The sequence below is a fragment of the Gopherus flavomarginatus genome, chromosome 2 (assembly GCF_025201925.1).
Source record: "Gopherus flavomarginatus isolate rGopFla2 chromosome 2, rGopFla2.mat.asm, whole genome shotgun sequence".
In the NCBI taxonomy this organism is placed as follows: Eukaryota; Metazoa; Chordata; order Testudines; family Testudinidae; genus Gopherus; species Gopherus flavomarginatus.
Genome location: NC_066618.1, coordinates 120584594 through 120607213, shown reverse-complemented (window position 1 = coordinate 120607213; position 22620 = coordinate 120584594). Strand labels below are relative to the sequence as shown.

The 22620-nt window shown below is 44.7% G+C and overlaps 1 protein-coding gene across 4 annotated transcripts in view; it reads right to left on the bottom strand.

The window, feature by feature from the left end:
- LOC127043896 (dynein axonemal heavy chain 5-like) overlaps positions 1-22620 on the bottom strand; it is a 644537-nt gene that overhangs the window by 195919 nt on the left and 425998 nt on the right. For all 4 annotated transcript variants that reach the window (XM_050938120.1, XM_050938119.1, XM_050938121.1 and 1 more), the window contains 10 exons: positions 18666-18777; positions 18210-18338; positions 16487-16686; positions 16241-16394; positions 13623-13889; positions 13272-13400; positions 12648-12863; positions 10774-10920; positions 9178-9350; positions 8810-8988 (listed from right to left, as the gene is read on the bottom strand). In XM_050938120.1, the coding sequence (XP_050794077.1) occupies positions 8810-8988; positions 9178-9350; positions 10774-10920; positions 12648-12863; positions 13272-13400; positions 13623-13889; positions 16241-16394; positions 16487-16686; positions 18210-18338; positions 18666-18777 (1706 nt within the window). The remainder of the gene's footprint in view (positions 1-8809; positions 8989-9177; positions 9351-10773; positions 10921-12647; positions 12864-13271; positions 13401-13622; positions 13890-16240; positions 16395-16486; positions 16687-18209; positions 18339-18665; positions 18778-22620) is intronic.

Genomic DNA, 22620 nt, shown 5'->3' with positions numbered 1-22620 from the left:
GCTGTAGAAAAAGTAGGATAAAATTGAGCAACAAATGCTGGGGTCTTCTCAGTGCTAACTACGACTGGAATTGCTATTTTCAACAGCCATTACCATTTTTATTTATTTAGTTAGTTTTGTTTGTTTAAAAAGAAGACTGTGATATTGCACTGGCAAATTCCCCAAAGAAATGAAGAATGGAACAAAGGAATAATAAAGGCACCTTAACTTTTCCTCATTTATGTAGGACAGTCTTATAATATGGATCCAGATATCTTCCAATCACACAAGCTGAAAATTGTTCCAATTTACGGCAGTTCTGTAACCATGAGGGAACCAGTCCTGTCTGTGTTTCGTGCACATCCAAAATTCTTACTGAATTGAGAAGTGCCTTGGGCCGGGGCCCACAAAAGATTAATCCTGCCCTGGTGAGGGGGTCTCTACCCCACACAAGGCCTGAGTAGGAAAAAGGGTCCAATTAACCCCATGCCAGGCCTGGAAGAGAGTCAGGACTGATCAGGCCTAATAGCTGATGAAGCCCAGTCAGGGGAGGAGCTAGGATAGGCATGAAAAGAGAGACCAACCATGGGGCAAGCAACTGAAAGAGAGCTGGTCTAGAGCTAATCCCTGAGATGAGCCATAAGGAGTCACTTCAGCAGTAAGGAGTAAACACTGTGACAATTTGGTGGAAAATACGTGTATGATAGTTGCCCCTGGTACAAGGGGAGCATGAGAGGCCATAGTAGCAAATTTAGGAAAAAAGAGACAATGGAGCCACACGGCATGAAGGCCTTTTTTGGAGAAGGTCAGTATACCCTTCTAAGCTGGACTCCAGCGTTTTTGCTCCCATCTAACTGAGGAAGAAAGGCAACCAATGGGGGGAGGGATAGCTTATGGTGGGAGGGATAGCTCAGTGGTTTGAGCATTGGCCTGCTAAACCCATGGTTATGAGTTCAATCCTTGAAGGGGCCATTTAGGGATCTGGGGCAAAAATCGGTCTGGGGATTGGTCCTGCTCTGAGCAGGGGGTTGAACTAGATGACCTCCTGAGGTCCCTTCCAACCCTGATATTCTATGATCCAGGCACTGCTCACACAGGTCCTTCAGAAACAGTGGGGGTATTCAGTGAAACTGGTGCACCAGCAACAATATTTATTTAAGATCCTCCGGGAAGTGAGCAGGGGCTGAAGAGGCTGGGAGTGGAAAAGAAGTTCCAGGGCCAGGAGGCTGGTGACCAGGCCGAGAGAGTGTTATGCCTGGGGGCAGAAGGGACACCTGAAAAGGTAATGCCCCTACATATAAGGATAAGAAAGCTAGTCATGAAATAAGGGATGTAGGAAAGCTTCAAAAAGTCCCACTTGCTGAGGGAATAGTAAAAGAAAGGACAGTTACCTGTTCTGTAACTGTCAGTCTTCGAGATGTGTTGCTCAGGTGTATTCCACAGTAGGTGTGCGTGCTCGCCTCTTAGCGGTACCTGTTGGAGGGGAGCACCGCTGTGACCCCTGGAGTGGCGTCTCTATAATCACACTATAAGGGGAGCTGCGCACTCGCCCCACCTTCGGTTCCTTCTTGCCAGACAACTCTGACAGAGAGGAAGAAGGGCGGGATGTGGAATACACCTGAGCAACACATCTCGAAGAATCCAGTTACAGAACAGGTAACTGTCCTTTCTTCTTCGAGTCATTGCTTATGTATATTCCACAGTAGGTGACTCCAAGCTATATCTGATGGTGGTGAGTAGGAGTTTAAAGGTTACCAGGACAGAGTACTGCCCTACCAAACCCAGTATCATCCCTTGCTTGGGAGACGATCGCATAGTGTGAGGAAAAAGTGTGGACAGAAGATGACGTGGCAGCCCTACATATGTCCTGGATAGGGATGTGGGCTACATAGGCAGACAATAAGACTTGCGCTTTCTTAGAATGCACCTTTACGATAGGCGGCGGGGGAACCCCTGCCAAGTCGTAACATGTGCGTAAGCATGACGTGATCCAGCGGGAAAGGCGCTGGGTGGAAACTGGTTGTCCCCTCATACGCTCGGCCGAAGCAACCAACAGTTGCAAGGATTTCCTAAACGGCCTGCTTCGGTCCAGGAAAAAGGCCAGCACTCTACGTACGTCTAGCGTGTGTAAGCAGCATTCCTCGTTGGAGGAATGGGGCTTAGGACAGAGTACTGGTAGGAAAATGTCCTGATCCATATGGAAGGCAGATACCACCTTCGGGAGAAACGCAAGGTGTGGGCGAAGCTGGACTTTATCCCTGTAGAAGACCGAGGTCAAGGCCCTAAGCACCAAGACCCGACAGGCTGAGGTGATAGCCACCAAGAATGCCACCTTCCATGATAGGTGGGACCAGGAATACGTGGCCAAGGGTTCAAAGGGAGGACCCGTGAGGCGGATTAGCACTAGGTTCAGATCCCATTGCAGGATCGGGGCCCTGGCATACGGGAATGCACAATCTAGGCCTTTTAAAAAGCGGGAGGTCATCTGAAGGGAAAGAAAACGAGTGACCCTGCACTGGAGGATGGAAGGCTGAAATGGCCGCTAAACGTACTCTGACGGAGGCAGGAGCTAGTCCTTGGGTCCTAAGGGACAGGAGATAATCGAGAATCAGTTGGAGGGATGCGGATGTCAGGGAGGCACCCCACTCCCCCGCCCACCTGGAGAACTTACACCATTTGGCAAGTGGACCGTTTTCTGCTTTCCAGCAGAATTTGTCTGACATCCTCCAAACACCTTCCCTACTCCTCGTCTAACCATGGAGCAACCACGCTGTCAGGTGAAGCGCAGCCATGTTCGGGTGGAGAAGGCATCCCCTCTCCTGGGAAAGGAGATCCAGGCAAAACAGCAGCCTCTGCGGGGGGTCCGCTGGAAGTTGCAGAAGGGTCCCGTACCAACGTTGGCGAGCCCAATCCGGGGCTATGAGGATAACCCTCGACCTGTCTGCCTTTACTTTCTGCAGGACTTTGCCTATCAGAGGAAACAGTGGAAAGGCATAGAATAGTTGGCCTGACCACTAGAAGAGGAATGCATCCAAGATTGCCCCCCCGTCTGCCTCTGCCCTGGAGCAGAACTGGGGGCAGTGTCGGTTCTGGGCAGTAGCAAAGCAATCGACCCAGGGAGCTCCCCAGTCTCGGAAGAGCTATTGGGTGACCTCCTAATGGAGTGACCACTTGTACTGGTGGGCAAACACCCTGCTGAGGTGATCAGCTCACACATTGCGTGCGCCGGGTAGGTGGAAGGCCCGTAGGGAGATATTGTGGGCTATGCAAAACTCCCATAGGTCCAGGGCTTCCCGGCACAGGGCCGAGGAGCGCATGCCCCCCTGCTTGTTGTAATACATCGTGGCCGTGTTGTCCGAAAGGACTCTGACCGCGTTCCCACGAAGGTGTAAACTGAACGCTATGCATGCTAGGTGTACCGCCCTGAGCTCCCTGAAGTTTATGTGCAGAGACAATTCCAAGGTTGACCATCTGCCTTGGGTTTGAATGTTCCCTATATGGGCGCTCCATCCCATGTCCAAGGCATCTGACACCAGGTCTAGTAACGGAAGGATTTCTCAGAAGGGAATCCCGTTCAGCATGTTGCTCGGGAGGGACCACCATTGCAGAGCGGCCACCATGTTGGGTGGTATCGTGACTACCTTGTCCAAGCTGTCCCTGGACTGGGAATACTGGGAGGCCAACCAGAATTGGAGGGGCCTCATTCTGAGTCTGGCATGTTGCACCACGGACATGCATGCTGCCATGTGACCTAGGATTTGAAGGCACACCCTTGCCGTCATCACAGGGAAGGTTGTGACCGAGGCTACGAGACTTTTGAGTGTCTCGAACCTGTCCTGGGGAAGAGAGGCTGTGGCTTCTAAGGAATCTAGCAGAGCCTCTATGAAGTGTATGCACTGAACCGGTCCCAGTGTGGACTTGGCCTCATTCACTATTAGGCCCAGACCCTCCCATGTGGACAGCAGGAATTGCATCTGGGCCTGTATCTGGGACCGAGAGTTGATCTTGAGGATCCAATCGTCCAGGTAAGGAAAAATTTGCAGCCCGTTCCTCCGGAGGTGGGCTGCCACCACTGTCATGCATTTGGTAAAAACCCTGGGTGCCGTGGAAAAGCCAAAAGGGAGGACCGCAAACTGGTAATAGTCCTGCCCTACCAGGAAGAGGAGGAAACACCTGTGACCCTCGAAAAAATGGATGTGGAAATACGCATCCTGGAGGTCTATGGACACGAACCAACCCCCCAGGTCTAGGGAGGGAATGATGGAGGTCAGGGATACCATGCGGAACTTGTAGTGGACCATAAACCTATTGAAATTCCGCAGGTCCAGGATGGGCCAGAGCCTGCCTTTTGCCTTCGGGATCAAGAAATACCGGAAGTAAAACCCCTTGCCCTGGAATTCTACCGGTACCTTCTCTATCACGCCCAGGTTGAGGAGGCACGCCACCTCTTGGCTTAGAAGGGGGGCATGTTCCGGGTACCTGAGGACCTCCTGGGACAGGGGGTGATGGAGGCAGGGGTGAGGCAAACTGCAACATGTAGCCCCTGGAAATAGTGCTGAGGACCCACAGGTCCGATGTTATACGGGACCACACCACTCGGAATGCAGATAAACGGTTGCAGAACACAAAATTTATTAACTGGGGGGCTTCCGTGGCAACAGGCCCAGTGGTCCCCTGCAAAGAGTCAAAACCGTCTTTTCCCCTGCTTCTTGCCCTTCAAGGGGCCTGGTCGCAGGGCCGAGCGGGACTGATGCTGGGAACTGCGTCTCTGCTCCCTCAGTCTCTTAGGCAGGGGTTCATATCTGCCCCTAGTGGAAGGTGCTGGGGTCTGCGGCCTAGGTTTGTCCTTTGCTGGCGGGACATATAGGCCCAGCATTTGCAGGGTGGTGCGGGAGGTCTTTCATCTCATGCAGGCGGACATCGGTTTGGTCTGCAAACAATGCTGTCCCATCGAAGGGAAGGTCCTGCATCAGGACTGGGACTCTGCAGACAGACCGGTCAGGAGAAGCCACAACGCCCTACGCATGGATATGGCCAAGGCCATCGAATGAGCTGCCATGTCAGCTGCGTCTGAGGCGGCCTGGAGGGCTGCTTTCGCCACTGCTGCTGCTTCCTCAACCAGAGCCTTGAACTCCTTTTTATCCCGCTCCAGGAGAGGAGGCTCAAACTTTGGCAGAGACCCCTATATGTTAAAATCATAGTGGCTCAAGAGGGCTTGGTGGTTGGCCATCCTGAGTTGGAAGCTCATGGAAGAATAAACCTTCCTGCCAAAAGAATCCAGTCTCCTGGCATCTTTGTCATTAGGGGTGGGTGCGGGTTGACCATGGCGTTCCCGGTGGTTCACTGACTCCACCACAAAGGAGTTGGGTACCGTGTGGGAGTACAGGTACTCGTGTCACTTAGCTGGGACAAAGTACTTCCTCTCCGCTTTTTTGGAGATGGTTGCCAAGGAAGCTGAGGTTTGCCATAAAGCAGTTGATATGTTGGCTACCTCTTGGTGGAGAGGTAGGGCCACATGGCCCGGTGCCGAGGAGGATAGACATCTCTTCAGCCTGGAGCTGGAGGCCCGCTTGAGGAGCTCTTGAGGAGCCTTAAAGTCCTCCTGTAGAATGGGCGGAGGGGCCACTATGGTGTTCTCCAGCACCAGCGAGGGGGCCGGTCCAGCTCCCAGGGCATCGGGAGGTGCCTGTAGTTCAACCCCCAAGACCGAATTTGAGTCCAGTGCCGCCAGCTCGGTACCTGTCGACTTTTGATTCTGTTGAGGGGGGGGAGGACACCGAATGGGCCTGGGATGCTCCGGCTACTGAGCAGGGTCCCGCGTGGGTGGGCAACTGTGACCGCAGTGCCCATTGACATCATTGCCCCTGCCACGGTGCCCCCTGCCACTGACCGGCTTGGGTTCCAAGCAGTGCAGACTGCTCTCAAGGGGTGGTGCAGCTCGGGGACGGGAGGCTGGGTGCCGAGGCCAAGGTCACCGTTGACCGCAAGGTGCCGTAACAGCAACAGGAGCGTCTATGGTCATGTCGATGCTGACCTCGAGATCTGGACCTCGACGACGAGAAGTGGTACTTGTCCGAGGTGCTGCTCTCGTAGTCATCCCGGCGGCCGTAGCTATGACCTTTCGATGCCAGTAATGCTGGAGGGGAGCTCCAAGCATGGTGTCTGGTGGAGCGGGCACTTGAACCTGAGAATCTGTGACGATGGCGTCGGGATTTGCTTCTGTAGCTACGATTCGAGGAAGAGTGTCGACACCGCTTGTCTTGGTGCCTGCCCGGTGCCGTGTCCGGTCGGCGCGCTGGTGCCGGGGCCATCGCAGATTTCATCAGTAGGGCCCCGGAGCCAGATATTTCTCTCTCTCATTTAGTTTGAGGCTTGAACGATCTACAGATTTTACAGCGGTCAGTTATGTGGGTCTCGCCCAAGCAGTGGAGACAATGAGTGTGCGGGTTGCTTCTTGGCATGGAACTGCGTCAGGAGTCGCACGACTTGAAGCCTGGGGCACGGGGCATGCCCCACACCAGGCAACTAACTAAGGAAGTTATCCAACTATTGGAGAAGATGAGTACTACTAAGGCTACTAGAAGAGCTACAGCAAGGCTGGAGCACAAAGTTCCAACTACCGTCATTGGCGGCAAGAAGGAACTGAGGGTGGGGGGGTGCACAGCTCTCCTTATAGCGCGATATAGAGGCGCCACTCCAGGGGTCACAGCGGAGCTCCCCTCCTACGGGTACTGCTAAGGGAAAAACTTCCAGCACAGGTGCACGTGGCGAGCACGCATACCTATTGTGGAATACACATGAGCAATCACTCGAAGAAGGGACCTGTTTTTCCTGTAGGTAATGGGGATATGTGAAGAGGCATTGTCCCCTCAAGAAAAAAGAAAGTAGTCAGGAAAAGGACATAGTGTTAGTAAAGGAACAGAAGGAAGAGTCAGAGGCCCATTGTGTGTGGACAGTGGCTGTAGAGAAGGTGTGGGAATTATGAGGACGGAAGGTGAGGAGAAATTGGAGGGAAGAAAGAGTCCCCAAAAGACAAAGTTAAATGATACTGAGACCAATACGGAGGGTAACCAGAATACACTGGGAACTCAAACCCTGATCAAAAGGGTGGTGGGAGAATCTGCAGAATGAGGGCAAAAGCAACAAGAGAAGTTAGTAGCTGCAGAGCAAGCTTTGCAAATTGCTTTGCAAGACTTAGAATTTCAGAGGGATAAATATCAGAACACAATGGAGGAGAAAGGTAGATTGCGTCTCATGGTGGACAAGCTAGAGCAGGAACGAGATGACTGGTGGCCCAGCTCCGACAACTCCAGGGGAGAAGGTATCCGCGTTCCTGAGGGTTACAAGGTTACCTCAGAGGGTATGTAAGAAATGGTCACAGAGCATGTCTGGTTGCATTCACAGAGGCAAACCATCTCCATTTAATGAACACAATATTTCAAAAAGAACATCGGGACTGGAAATGGAAAAGCCCAGATGGAGTCACACTGAATCAGATTCATTATGTATTGACGGATATAGGAAGAATCTTCAACGATGTAGCGATAATAGGAGAACGAATAATTTGCACAGGCTCAGTCCAAGGAGACTTCAGGGCAATAGCAGGTGGAAAGGAGGGTGAGAGTGAAAAGTATGTGGGAAAATTCAGTAAAGGTTGAAAAGCCCACCTGAAGCTGTGGAGGTGCAGAGAAATACAGCACAGAGGATGGAGATGCAAAAGGAGGAGAGGAGTGAAGCAGGAAGTATTCAGGAAAGATGAAGGAAAGAAAGGGGAAGCAGCTGGGAAACAGAAGGAAAGAGGAACAATCAGATTTCTCAAGAGAGACTTGTGAAAGTGACTAGGAGGAGGAGACAGCAGAGAGAATGGATTGGTTAAGGAAAATAGAGAAAATGGGAATAGTGGGGAAGGAAATATAAAAGAAGAAGAGGGTGAGAGGACAAGGCACAACTGGTGCTGAAAAGGGAAATGGAAACTACAAGAAAAAAAGGGTAACAGGAAAGGATGGAAGGGAATGGAAGATAAAACAGAACACAGTCTCTTCAGAAATGAATTATTTCCGGAACCAGCTTCCATCAAATAGAAAATGGAGAAACAAATACATCAAGGCACATGTGGGAAAACTCACTCGTGAACTGGCAAATGTTCTAATTTACAAGAGTGTCTCTGACAGGGCAGTCTAGCATTACTGTTTTGTACTGCCTTGCAAGAGACCCACATGAGATTGTTCCTGCCAGTCTATCAGCACTGGGGTGTGCAGTGTAGGGGAGTGGGATGAGGAAGGTTAGGGTTCTTGAAGAACACCACCTGAGTGCATGATAAATCTCTATGGCTCAGCAGGCACTGAAACAATGCTAAATGTGGAGGCACATGGCCTAATTCTAATCTTACTTACTATGGTAGCGTCACTACATTGACTGCAGTGGAATTACCCTGATTTACAGCAGTGTGACTGCAATGAGAATCAGGCTCATTGACCAGAGTGCAGATTATGTGACTTTCAGTGCATCCACCAGTTGCCACTGCGACCCAATTCAAAGTCTGTGGATGGAACTGTTTAAAGCATAGAGCTCTCCAAGCAGTAACTGAAATAAAAGAAGGGCAGTGAGGAGAGTAGTACGGCTCTCTTACTTGTATCCCCAATTATTTATTTTTTCATCAAGCTAATTTTAAGCAGGCTGCGTCTGCGCTTCTTCATTCTTCTGCTGGCTGTAGACAAAGCTCACTAGCCATAGGTCATTCTATTGTTTCAGACTCAGTCACAAAAGCACTCCACACAGAAACACATTTTTCTTTTACTGGCTAAAATGAATAAACAGAACAGTGTCTTACCTTTATAAATACGACCTAGGCCTCTGTAGTCCATTTGGTCTGAACAATTAAAGACAACAACGTATTTTCCCAGACATTTGCCCATGTCTTTAGTTGTTTCTGTTTTCCCAGTACCTGCAGGTCCTGCTGGAGCACCACCCATACTCATTCCCAAAGCCTGAGCCAATGTGATGTAACATCTGGAGACAGATTGAAAAACAGCATTAAAGGGAAAGGAAAAGGGATGTTCTTCCTTTTAGTACAGCTTGGTAACTCCTGTTGGTGTTAACAGTAATTGGTGTGTATCGGGAAAAATCCTGCTTTTCCTTTATGTTGATGGGAGTAGGATTTTGCCCCCAAAGTGGATACTATACTCCTAGTGTGATTACCTGTCAGTTAAAGGAGTTATAACGAGTCTGTCTGTACAGCCTAAATATTCATTGCAGTAGCTGAACTCCACATCAGTGATTTGGATGATGCATTTGTCCACATCTTCAATAAAGTAAAATCTGGATTGTTTTTGCCATTCAAAATCAGATGGAGATTTAATATTCATACGGACCTGTAACAAAAGAACAAAACCATTTAGTGTAAATGTGATATACTATAATAAAAATATGAGAGGAGGAAGTGACATATCTTTAAGCGCCCGCTTTCCATTTCCATCAACAGGTCAGAAAAAACACAATAGGATTAACCAATTTCCAAAGGGTTAATATACAGCAGACTTCAGTAATACTTGACATTGAATTAACCAATATGAAATACTCATTCAAAAATACTCATAAAAATTAATGAAAAATGACGGGAACAGGAAAAAAAGCCTCAGGCATCATACAGAACTTGGCAGTTTGACTTCTAGCTATCAATATTAGTTCTTTATACTTTTCTATCCTTATTTAGAAACTCATTTAGTATTTCTCTCTGCACAGTATATAAATCATTTAAACAATACATATCCCCCTGAATTACTGCTCTCAGTATTCAGGACGTTTCCTTCAACCTTTCTTTTTGCTTCCTGTTTCTTAATCATTGTCTAATGCTTTCATATTATCTACCATAGGGAAGAATTTGATGCATTTAACATTTTAAAAATAAACCAGTAAATCAGTTTAAGTTATTGTTTACTCCCCTTCTCAAAATACATGAAAGGCAGCTTCTTTAATCTTCCAGAAGCCCTTGCCTCAAATCAGGAAGTGGAGGCAGGGGCTGGAAATCACAAAGCTCAGTCTAAAGCTAAAAGGAAACACATTTCTTAAAAACTCCAATGATGTAAAGACTTAAATTTTGAATCACAGGTTAAGGTCAACAGTGCTTTCCCCTTAGCAAAGACAGTTCTTGTATGCTGAAAATCAGTAACAATTTTAAAAAGGAAAGGACACAGTCTATGAGTCTGACCCTCCAAACTGATCCACACGCATGCACCCTTCCACCTGTGTGGAGTGCTGTTGACTTTAATGAAATTCCACAAGGGAGTAAAGATCTGTGTGTGTTGCTCTATCGGCAAGATTGTACTCTAAAGTTATATGTTGTGAAGCCGTGACCCCACTGAAGTCAATGGCAAAACTATCACTTCAGTGGGGCCAAAAATTCACTCTATGTTTTTAAAGCCCCAGTCCTGCAATTTGTTTCAGGTAGTTGGATTGCTGCCCCTGAAGGAAGCCACAAGTGAGATCAATAGGGAGCCATCCAGATGCTGCAGTCTGCCCATATGCAACTACTTGCAGGATTGGAACCTACATTTTTCTTAGTGATTATGTTAATATTCTCACCCTCAAATAATTCAACACTGCAAACAAATAAGATACTTGTAATGTAAATCTTTTAAGATACAGTTAGAAAAGACAAGCCCGGATAGCATGCAACTATATGACAGTACTAACATCAGAGTAAAACAAAGTGAAGAAATATGAGATTTGCTTTTAGATTATTTCATATATGTAAAAAATGTTTTTCAATTAGAGAGCTCTTAAAAAAAACCTCACCAAATCATCAAAGATATCCTTCTGATGTACATGAATAGTGATTAGGGTCTCATATTTTGTGCGCTCCATCCTTGTCAGATTATGTGTTGTCATGTCAATCAAATCATTTAAAAGGTCAAGAAACTTCTGATTTGTTGTGTGCATGACCTTTCCCACACAGGAAGAGAACAGAGTTATATTAATACAAACACCCTTTGCTCTTTCAACCTTTAGAGGATGAACAGTTGCAGATATCTATAAATATATATCTCCTATTTTAGTTACATTTTGCTCCACCCTCACTTTGTATTAACTAGGGCTGCAATCCTGAATGAAGATCTACTAAAGCATACTCCCTGAGCCCCTGTGGACTCCCAGTGACTTTAGTGGGATGATACATAGGCTGCGGAGGCTATGCTAGCAGATTCCATTGCAGGTCAGTGGCTTAATATAGTACACCTCACCTTTACCTGGTAGGGTGCTTGTATTGTGTCCTCTTAAAAAGCAGTTAAGCTGTCAAACTTCAGCCTTTGGGTACTAAACTATACACATCAGCCAATCAGTATGTTCACTTTTGGGAAACATGAAGCTGGGATTCTGACTCTGTCCCTAGAACCACAGTAACTTTCAGAGGAGAAAACTGGTGTAAGGGACAGTTTAAACGTGCCTGAAGTAACACTTTATTTCTGCTACAAGAGACTGTGGAATAAAATACTGACTTCTTACATCTATAACAGGGGAGCCGATCTTGCAGTTGCGGTGATAAGCTGGACCCTTGTCAATAACTCCAAATGGGATTCTGTGAAGGCCTAGGGGTGATGGAGTAGTTTGCAGCACTTAGGCCACAGTGAGTGCTTTGAACACATGAAGAGATGATCACATTGGGTTTTGTGAGGATATTTGCAAACCCAGACCTATTCCATATGCTGAGGAAAACTACAAATAACTGTTTTTTAAAGGAGGAAACAAGCAAACAAAACCAACAAGAAATTTTGTTTGCCAGTCAAGTTTGATTCCAGTTAAATGAGCTGCAATGGAACAAAAACTGGGTCCATGCCCTTTTTGGCTTTGTATGACGTAGAAAAATGGGATTTAAAGTATTTCCCCCCTAGTCTGTGGAGTCTTGTCTAGTTTAATTTTAGTTAGTAATATCACAGTGTGGTAAGCTGTTTTCTTTAGCTTTTGCCTGTGTTCATTGTCATGGTAGGACAGTGTTACTAGCTCTTAGCTTGGTCCCAGTGCACATGTTCCTAAACTGCTGTATTAGCAATCTTGGGCGATGTCTATGCTGGCAATTGAACGAACAAAACTTTTGCCTTTCACAGGTGTTAAACACCGCAAAGACAAAAGACTTGCTGTGTGCTAGACCAGGGATTCTCAAACTGGGGGTCAGGACCCCTCTGAGGGTCACGAGGTTATTACATGGCAGGTCGCAAGCTGTCAGCCACCACTGCAAACCCTGCTTTGCCTCCAGCATTTACAATGGTGTTAAATAAATATATGTTTTTAATTGATAAGGGGGGTCACACTCAGAGGCTTGCTATGTGAAAGGGGGTCACCAGTACAAAAGTTTGAGAACCACTCAGCTAGACCTTCAGCTTATGTAAATCAGTGTCTTGCCATTAAGATACGCTGATTTACCCCAGCTGGGTATTGGTCCCATGTTACCAGTTGTCAGGACAGGTAGCGCAGTAGTGCAAAGAGCATACACAAAGGATGCTAACACTGTGGGATAGTATCACCACCATACATATCAATATGGAGGAATTTACAGGTCATTCCAGTTGCTTCCTTTTTATTTTGTCATTTCTACCTTCTTTTTTTTTTAACTTGCACAGTGTGCACTGATCTAAACAATGCTATTAATTAACCCCTGAGGATTTGCTAAGTACAACCTTTTTGTCTGTTTTGGCATTGTTTAGCGCATCCTCTGCATCTCTGGTCCAAATCATTTGAATTCCCAGAAGACCAATTTGTGCAGGAAACATTGTCTGAAAGTCATACAGCTTAAATCCTGAATCACTAATGGCTATAGATGCCTGTCTAATGATGGAGTGGATTGTTTTCTTAATCCCATTCAGCAGCTGTCCCAGCCAGAATTCCACATTACCCTGGAAGACAAAAAAAGCATTTTTAAAGTAAGCTGTTCCAACCCAGCAAAAACCCCACAGAAGACATTTCCTCCCCGGGACTGATGTTCCCATTTCCCACTTTTCTATTCTCTCATCCTCACAGTTGTGCCTGACCTGTTCTTCCAGATGCAGAGTGATGGATTAGGCAACTTCAGTGGTACAGGGGAGACAACTAGAAGGGTTGCTACAGAATAATACAAAGCCCTTCCATCCTCCCTCTGGAGCAAAAGCGCTTTGCCCCTGTACTGGGCAGCTGAAGGGTCTCTACTTCAGATTCTCAAATGGAAGCATTCTATGGTACTACTGCATGGAAGTGGGCCAGCCCTTTATAACACAGATTTGCTTTAAAGTAGTGAATGAAAAAAGCATAATATATTCTTCTATTACCTGAGCTAGAACAGGATCAATAATATTGACTTGTTCTCCTTCTTGAGATTCAAATAATAAAATCTGGTCATAGTTCTTTTCGTTAAATCCCACTCGATTAACATTGTCAAACAGACTCAGTAAATGTGCCTAGAACAAACAAACACCTGATCAGCCAAAAAAGACCCATAAAATGATCTACAATGTTATTTTTAAACTGCATCAAAACCTGCAAGTTTAGAAGGCTAAATGGATCTTTCCACAAATAAACAAACTTAGGTCAACTCAGTAACAAAAGGAAATCATTCATCATCCATTCCACTCAGTTATTAATACTGATTATGAAGGCGGTTATTGCTACATAATTTATACCTGAATAGTGTGTGAATCTGATGCCTGACCAAGGATTTCCAGAAGTGCAGGATCAGATACAAAGAAAAATCTGGGAAATACTAATCGTTTCTTTTCCAAATACCCAGTTAATGATTTCTGACATATTTCCAGTTGTTCCAGCAAATGTGGTAGTAGCTGTGCCAACGTCTCATCTCCAACACAGCACTGTACTATGTTTGATGTCTCATGAGCTCTCTGCATAATCTTCTGCCAAGATTTATCTATGTTCTGAAACCTTTTGGCTTCCTGAAACACATTACAAATGCATTAGCTATTCCTGCTGCTTCCCAAAATGCTGAAAAATAAAAATATCCTGTAAGTGACTCTGATTCTATTAATCAGTATGTCCTCTGGATGGTCAACATTATGCATATTCTATTGGGGGATATCAATAACAATTGGCCCATGCTGCCAGCCTCCATTGTCCACTTAATATATTTTAAAACAAGTACCATTGTGCTTTCTCCCATGCTGTTCCTCACACTTGGGAGAACTCCTCGTAAATATCTGTCAAGCTACCTCATTATCCTCCTTCAAATTCCCCCTTAAAACTTTCCTTTGTTGTGATGCCCAGAAAAAACTCAACAGTTAGGCTGCTGGTGCTGAGACCACAGCCTATCAAGCTGCCCCGCACTGTCTCATTGTTTCCTTGGGCTCCCCATTGGAATCCATCTGTTGGCTCTTGTCTTCTTCTAGGATTGTAAGCTTTGTGGGGCAGGGACCAAATTTTTCATTCTGTGTTTGTACTGCCTAGCATAACGGGGGTCTTTGTCTGTGACTTCTAGGTTCTACAATAATAAATAAATAATAATCAGACAAGGTGATAGTTTAATATTCACTTTGCTGCTCGTGTCTGTTGAAGAGTATAGTGTGTGAATGTTTTTAGATTGCCTTTGTAACACTGGTAGATCCACAGAAATGCATCAGGTTAATGGAGAAGCAGTGCTTTTTGGCTTATGTCACCTGGTATTAGCTAAAGTGGCTATACAATAGGACTTCAATCAATATCTCAGCAGAAAAGTCAAATAGCACCCTCCTCTAAAAATGACAAAACATTACTGACACTATGACTCTGTTTCCATTTACATCATTGCTTTTCCACACAGGCCACTCCTGAAAACAATTATTCACTTTCTGTTCCAATGTTAAACAATTATTTGAGTAAGATTCAAGGGATGGTCTAGACAATTCTTAGTCCTTCCATGAGTGCAGGAAATGGGACTAGATGACCTCTCAAGGGCCCTTCCAGTCCTACGATTCTATGGCCCATCCACAATGTGTTGTAAGTGAATGAAGCTGAATTTTCAAATCCTCAAAAGGCAAGAAAAGAACTATTTTTCCGAGATTTATTGTGTGAGTTTTTAAAAATTATTATTCTTATTGAACAATGGGAATAACATTCATGCAGTATACTTACAATAAGTGGCTTCTGCAATTATCAAATTCATAAGTATTGCTGTGGTGTTTAGTCATCTGCAAAAACCGCTTATTACCTCAATTATGAAAGTTATCCTATCAATAAACTGTAGGACCTAAGAGGCAATTTATTATAATCTTAATTAACAACTAAGAAGACTTTAGCTAATCACAGAACAAAATGTTCTGGGTTATGGAAAATGGAAACTGTAGATATATAATTATAATGTCCTTGGCCTGAAATAAATGCAATAGTGTAGAATATTCTTGTTTTTATTAAATTACATATTTCTGACATCTTTAAGCAGCAGGTGATCCTACGTACCACGTGCCAAATTCTGACTGGCTGACACATGTAAACCTGCCAGCAGAAGCAGGAGCATGCAATGGAAGTTTATTGCTCTGATTCTGTCTCACCCAGAAAATCAGAGAGAGATCAGTCCTTAGGTTCTCTACAAGTGACATCACAGAAAGGCATAACAGGATACGGCCTGGTGAAAAGTGAACAAGATCCACATATGTATACACATTTACACCTCTACCCCGATATAATGCTGTCCTCAGGAACCAAAAAAATCTTACCGCGTTATAGGCGAAACCGCGTTATATCAAATTTGCTTTGATCTGCTGGAGTATGCAGTCCCGCCCCGCCCCCCAGAAGCACTGCTTTACCGTGTTATATCCGAATTTGTGTTATATTGGGTCACGTCGTATTGGGGTAGAGGTGTATGTGGCTGCCCAGGCCTAGCAATGTCCCTATGCACAGCCCCCTGCAAAAGTTATTCCAACTCTTAACAGTACAGAATGCATAAATGAGGTGAATAAGGGCTAGTGTCAGGCAGAATAAGGGATTGCATTATCACACCATTAGCCAGAATTTATCTCTCCTCCAATGGGTGCTATAATATTTGAATAATACAAAGTGAATTGAGGTAAGCATTTCAGCCTTAACTTTAAAGTGTCTTGCTCTTGTAGGTTTGATTCAGGCCCTAAGAGTCCAACCCTGCAGACCTCACTCTGGAAAAGCTCCCTCTGAAGTTATCTGTGGTAATTCTTCCTGAGTAGAGTATGGTATAATTAGACTTCCTCAGTATAGACCAACTTCTTTTATTTAAAAGGTACTGTGGTTTGGCTAACCTCTATGGTGTGCCTTCATATATTGCTATTGTAAATCAACATACCTGAGGCAGCTGTTTTGCAATGTCTCCACCAACAAAAACAGCTTCAAGGTAAATCCAGAGGTTTTGTACAGTAATCCAATTTTCAATTATTTCTGTGGTATTGGCCAATTTCTGGACCCACTGTTGGATTGTGGGCTTGAATGGTGCATTGTACCTGTTACGTGAACATGAGTTAAAAAAAAGATTATGGTATTTTATTGCTACTTATTATATTTATACAATATATTCTTTTGTTAATTTTTGTACCTGTTGCTCATGAGGGATCCCAAAATCATGAGACTATCCTCCATTAGAGCTATCTTCTCAGAAGTATCTGAGCCTTTCAGAAGCAATTCTCCTCTGGTTTTGAACTGGCCAAATGTAAAGACATGAGTACTCCACTCATTGATTACATGTTTCAATTTTGCTTCAATGTCCTTTTCTTTAACAGCACTGATGCAGATATCCTAAGTAATATCAAGTTACTGTGTTTTATTACACTGAGGGTAATGTAATATCTACTTATCAAAACAATTAAAACTCATGGGCCAAATTCAGAGTTCAAAGGGAATTGAACATGCTCAGAATAATAAATTAAAATAGATCAAAATGACTATATTGCAAGACTGGAATATGCTTCACCTGCTCTATGGGGCAAATTTTGTTGTCAGTTACACTTAGCTAGTCACATTTCAGTGATGTCATTGGACTTTTAGAAGTGCAACTGAAGGCAGAATTTGTATCTGTACATGAACTACCTCTCCATTCTGTGCTGGGGATGGGGGGGGAATGTGCATTACTGATGTGAAAATAACCAGTAAATCTTAGAAAGAGGGGAGAGTCTGTATCCTCATGAGCCCCTCCGTGTGAAACCTGTGTATCTTGGGCTTGGCAGAAGCTCGAGGACATGGATCTCTGAAGGAGGGTAGAGCTGTTCTGCTAGATCTTCTAGAAGAAAACCTTGTGACAGCTCACAGCAACATTACCTTCACATCTGCAGCTTCTGTTGCCCCTTGCAGGCACCAGTGGCAGCACAGTCACTAAAATGCCCAGGGTATCAGAGGGGAGTGGGGCAGACACTTTGTGTGGATCACCCAAGATCCACCAAATTGGGCTACCAATCACCATAGATTCCAGGAAGCCCCAGGACTGCAGGGTGATGTCCCTGATCCTTTCACAAGGCTAAATAATCCTGCCTCCTGTAGAAAGCATCCATGCAGAGTGTTTTTCACCTTCCATGTAGAATAAGACAACTTAGTCCACAGTGTTTAAAGGGCTAATCTCTTGGCTGACAAGCTCACAATATAACTTAAGTTAAAATGTTTTTTTCTCCTTTTTGCCATCCTTCTGCTCTTGCAAAAGCGACCAGGCCTTGTAAATCTAACATATTTGCTGGGTGACCAGGCCCAATAAACACAGAGGCAATAGATTTGTACTGGGTGCACATCACAAAAGACTACTTGTTTGCCAGCCTCTTCCGGTCCTGTGAAATAGTGGGTTTCTCTCTCTTCTTTAATATTATCCCAAACCACCCTCAATATATTTATCTAAGACCCAATCCTGCAAAGTGCCAAGCACCCTCCACTCTCACAGAGTTTAGCGGGAGTGGAGGTTGCTCAGCACCTCATAGGATCATGCCTATAATGACCGATTTCTTTTACTCCTGTACGATACTAGAGACAAACAAAATTACAATAAGTAGCATCTAAAACCAGAGTGTAAATTAGCCTTACAAACAATAAGAAGAAATAATTGTTTAGAAGTGTTAGCTTTATATACCATCCAACCACTTTTATACTGCTCCACGATCAAAGGCAGTGAGCTAACCATTTCAGCTACAACCAGCTGCCAAATTCCATTCTCCAAAGGAACCAAACAAGCAAAGTCAAATTTGTTTACATTATTAAGCTATGTAGGAATGGAGGTCTCTGAAAGTGCAGAATCCCAGATCAGAAAGCTAGCCTTTAAATGCCAACAAAAGTATGTGTACCTCAATATCTTCCTTGTATTTTAACAATGAGGCATCCATTATGTTCTTCAGAGAGAAACTTTCAGAGACAACATCAAACTTATGGCCAGTTACTTGTGCAATTCTTTCCCAGTGTCTTGGCATCATTGCCTAGAAAAGTTCACAGGCATTAGAATACAATAACATTTAAAAAGCTGTATTATTTTTAAGGGGGAAATTATTATGCAATTTTCCACTGAAACAGTTCAATACTGGGAAATGTCTCAATCTTCATTCCATTAAAAGAATTACATTCATCTAATCAAGCTGTGAAGTATTTTGTTTTTAGTTGCCTGTAACTAATCCTAATCAGATGTTACCATGCATACAGTTGCTTTGATCTTTTAAAAATGAAAGGTTGAAAGCATCTTATACACATAACAACATTATTTTGATCATCAAGTGAATCTTATCTTTAAAGTACCATATTGAACTAACTTTGTTTGCCATCATTTCAAGCAAAGGACAACTCTCAGCAAAATCATCAATCTTCTTTTTTAGGTCGTGAAAAGCTTGCCATTCCTTCAGAGCCTTAGGCAATTTACGAATTCTAAAAAGAGAATGGAATATCAGATTTGACATACCCATCATTCATCTTCTTTTATAACTGTTATCATCATCTCACCTTTCAATTTGTGAACAAAGAGATTGCAAATAAAACACCTGACTGCGACAGAGTGAAAACATCCCATAATATACCGAAAAAACCTTATGGAATTAAGATAAGCTTTACTGAGTTAAGTTAAACCTCACTGAATTAGAGTTAACACCTTTGCAGTACATAGTATTCAAAATGAAATTGTGTATGTGCTACTCTGGAATTCTATAGCAAGGGGGATGAACTTCCTTAGTAATCAGCCTTCCAAGTCCCTCTAGAGAGGTGCAGATATACTAGTTCAAAACTGGATTCTCCAGAGGTCAACAGACAAAGAAAAGACTTCTGGATACAAAGCTTTAGCTTAGGCTGACTCATTCTTCCTGATCTGACAAATTGATAGGACCTCTGGTCCATGGAGGACCCCAGTCCTTAGGAGGGAACTGGAAGGACTTGGCCTACTTGAAGCTTCATAAGACTGTGAGCTCATTCTGAGATGAAGCTCTGACAAATGTGTGATCACAAAGAAACCCTTAGGACAGAGTGATGCCTAGTAAGCTTATTAGCATACGTGTAGGTTCTTTTATTGTTTTTTATGTTTTCTCCGCAATTTTTTTTACCTTAAAAATAAAGTAGCCTTGCTTTGAAAGATCTGTGTAGTAACTTATATATGTAGCAATTACACTGTTATCCATCTCTGAAGAGAACATAAGCAGGTCTGTTTGGGCAGATTGTCTGTGCTGGGAATTACACAGTGAAGGCAGGCAACTGTCCAGCCTGAAAATACCCTGGTCAGAAGGGAGAGGGATGTATGTTTCCACCCAAGAGAGGCCACAGCTGGGGATCTGGAAGCCTGAGTGTGGGTGCCCTTGCTGGAGCACTGAGAGGAAATAGAGGTGCAGTTGCCCTGAACTGTGAAATTGACTTAGATATGAAAAAAAATTAAGGTAATGAAAACTACTTGAAAATTGTTTCTCTTCCTCCCTCCTCAAAATGTAGGCCCCAATCCTGCAAAGATTTTACCATATATCTGTAGCTTTATACATTTAAATAGTCCATTGGCTTCAAGGAGGTTACTCGCATGTGTAAAGTATGCAAATATTAAAGTCTTTGCAGGATCATGGCCTTAATTATTAATTTGCAAATAGACCTATTTTTGCAAACATGCACAAAAGATATCAGTTTTTTCAAGCAAAATGAGAGCCCACTTTAGAGGGCAAGCTGACGAGTTTTTGAGCAGAAAAACAGTCCAGTTTCAGTCCAGATGATTTTCCATTATTATTTTACATGGTGCCCAACACTGTGCTATTTGTACACGCTTTGCATGACTTAAAGCTGGATCACTTAACTTTTTCATATTAAAGGTGTTTGCAGTGTAGCTGTAGCTGTGTTGGGCCCAAGATATTAGAGAGACAAGGTGGGTGAGCTAGTATCTTTTATTGGACCAACTTCTATTGGCAAAAGAGACATGCTTTTGAGCTTACACGAAGCTCTTCTTCAGGTCCGGGAAAGGTACTCACACAAAAACAGCAGATTTGTCACTCAACTTCAAAGCGAGTACAGCCACAGCCCTGGCCGAATTGACTAAGTGCCCTAGATGTCATATTCACTGCAAGCCTGAGCAAAGACATGCTTTCCTCAGGTTATGTTTTCAGAGATTTAAGATGAGAGAGAGGACCAGATTCTAGTCTGAATTGTATCTACTTAAATCCTGAACAACACCAGTGACTTCAGTTAAATTATTCTGGAGTTACACTGATGTAACTGAGATCAGACTCTGTCTCTGACTGTTGATAAAGCAGTGAGATACAAGAGCTGCAGAAGAACAAGCTCTTACACCTACAGTAGTGATCTCGGGCATGATTCTTCTTCGATCAACTGCAGTGGGAGAAGGATCAGGCCTATTGTGTAAAGGGATCAAGAAAAGACTGGTACAGAGAAGTGGACAAAGACCGATGGGGACCAGAAAGAGACAAGACTATGATATTTTTTTCCACTAGGTGATCGAGACAGAAGTCCTTCTGTTTTGAGCAACACTTTCATTAGCTTTTCAGATGCCTTCTGTAAAATTTGGTTATGCTATACATTTTATAATCCCATAAACAGCAAAACACACTCTGGGCCTGTGATGTGGCAGCTGCCCCGCACTGGCTGGCAAAGGGTAAATAGCAGCCCTTGGAGCGGCTGCACAGAACCCAGCCAATCAGAGGAAGGCTTGAAAGCAGCCTATCAGGGCCAGGCTGGGCCCTATAAGAAGGCTGCAGGGCAGAGAGGAGCTGATTCTCTCCCTGGAGGGCAAAGGAAGAAGAACTGGCTCTTAGAGAAGCACCCAAGACAGAGCAGTGCTGGGCAGGGTCAGCAGAGGCTGGGAGAGCTCTAGGCTGACTACTGCCAGACTGAGGCCTTGACACAAAGGGGCAGAAAAGGTTCTGGGGCTACAGGGAAGTGGCCCAGAGAAGTAGGCAGTAGAGGAGAGTTGGAGGAGGGCAATAAGTGGCTGCCGCTAGAGAGTCCCTGAGTTTGGGCCCAGAGTAGTGGGCAGGCCTGGGTCCCCCCTTTCCTCCCCACTTGCCAGTGATGAGAGTGCCTAAGCTAGACAGCAGTTTGCCCTTGGAGGAAGGGGCTAGACTGGACTGCAGTGAGCCACATAGGTGAGTGACAGAACCAGAAGCTGCTGGTCCCCCGGAAGCAGGGGAGAACCAGGGAGCGGGGACAGTCAGCGGGCAGTGTCCAGAAGCAGATGCCACAGTCTGGGAGTGACATGGGTCCGATTGTGAAGATGGTGGAAACTGAAAAAGTAATGGAGGGCGAGACACCACTAGCGAAGGCATGCCACTGAAAGAGCTAATTCCCTAACCAACCAGCAGGAGTCGCTGCTGTGGTGAGTCTAACCCCATTACAGGGCCATAATCCCTGCTGTGACGGATGAGGGAACAGAATATCTGAAGCCTGTACGTAGGGTCTGCACACTTGTCTGTCATAGTTCTCAGTTCTTTGGCAACTCTGCCCATACCACTGTACACCAGGATTTTGAGTTAGGACAGGAATGAGTCAAAGGAGAAGCAGGATCAAATCCAGTGGATCTGCCAGTAGCATTCACCACCCATTACTCCACATACTGCAGAGGAATGGTAGGGGTTACAGATTCAGTTGTGGCCACTCCCTCGATGAAATCTTGGACCTACAGATGTCAACAGCAAAATCCCCATTGACTTCGGTGAGGCCAGGATTTCACTTTATGGACTGTGGGAAATGTTTCTCCTCTGATCCCTCACAAAGAATCCCTATGAACCAAGTCTGGGTACTGTTAAGCTTGACAGAGGGGGAATGATTTGGTTCCTATAAAAGAAAATAGGAAAACTGAGGGTATAGAAGTTGATAGTCACTTGATAGAATTCTGCCTAAAAAGCTCAAAGATTAGGTTGCGAATGAAGGACCCAATTAGAACTGGAAGGGACTTCGAGAAGTCATCTAGTCCAGTCCCTCCTACTCATGGTAGAACTAAGTATTATCTAGACCATTCCTGACCGGTATTTATCTAACCTGCTCTTAAAAATCTCAAATGATGGAGATTCTGCAACCTCCCTGGGCAATTTATTCCAGTGTTTAACCACCCTGACAATTAGGAAGTTTTTCCAAATGTCCAGCCTAAATCTCCCTTGCTGCAATTTAAGCCCATTGCTTCTTGACCTCTCCTCAGAAGTTAAGGAGAACAATTTACCACCCTCCTCTTTGTAACAACCTTTTCTGTACTTGAAAACTGTTATCGTGTCCCCTCTCAGTCTTAAACAAACCCAA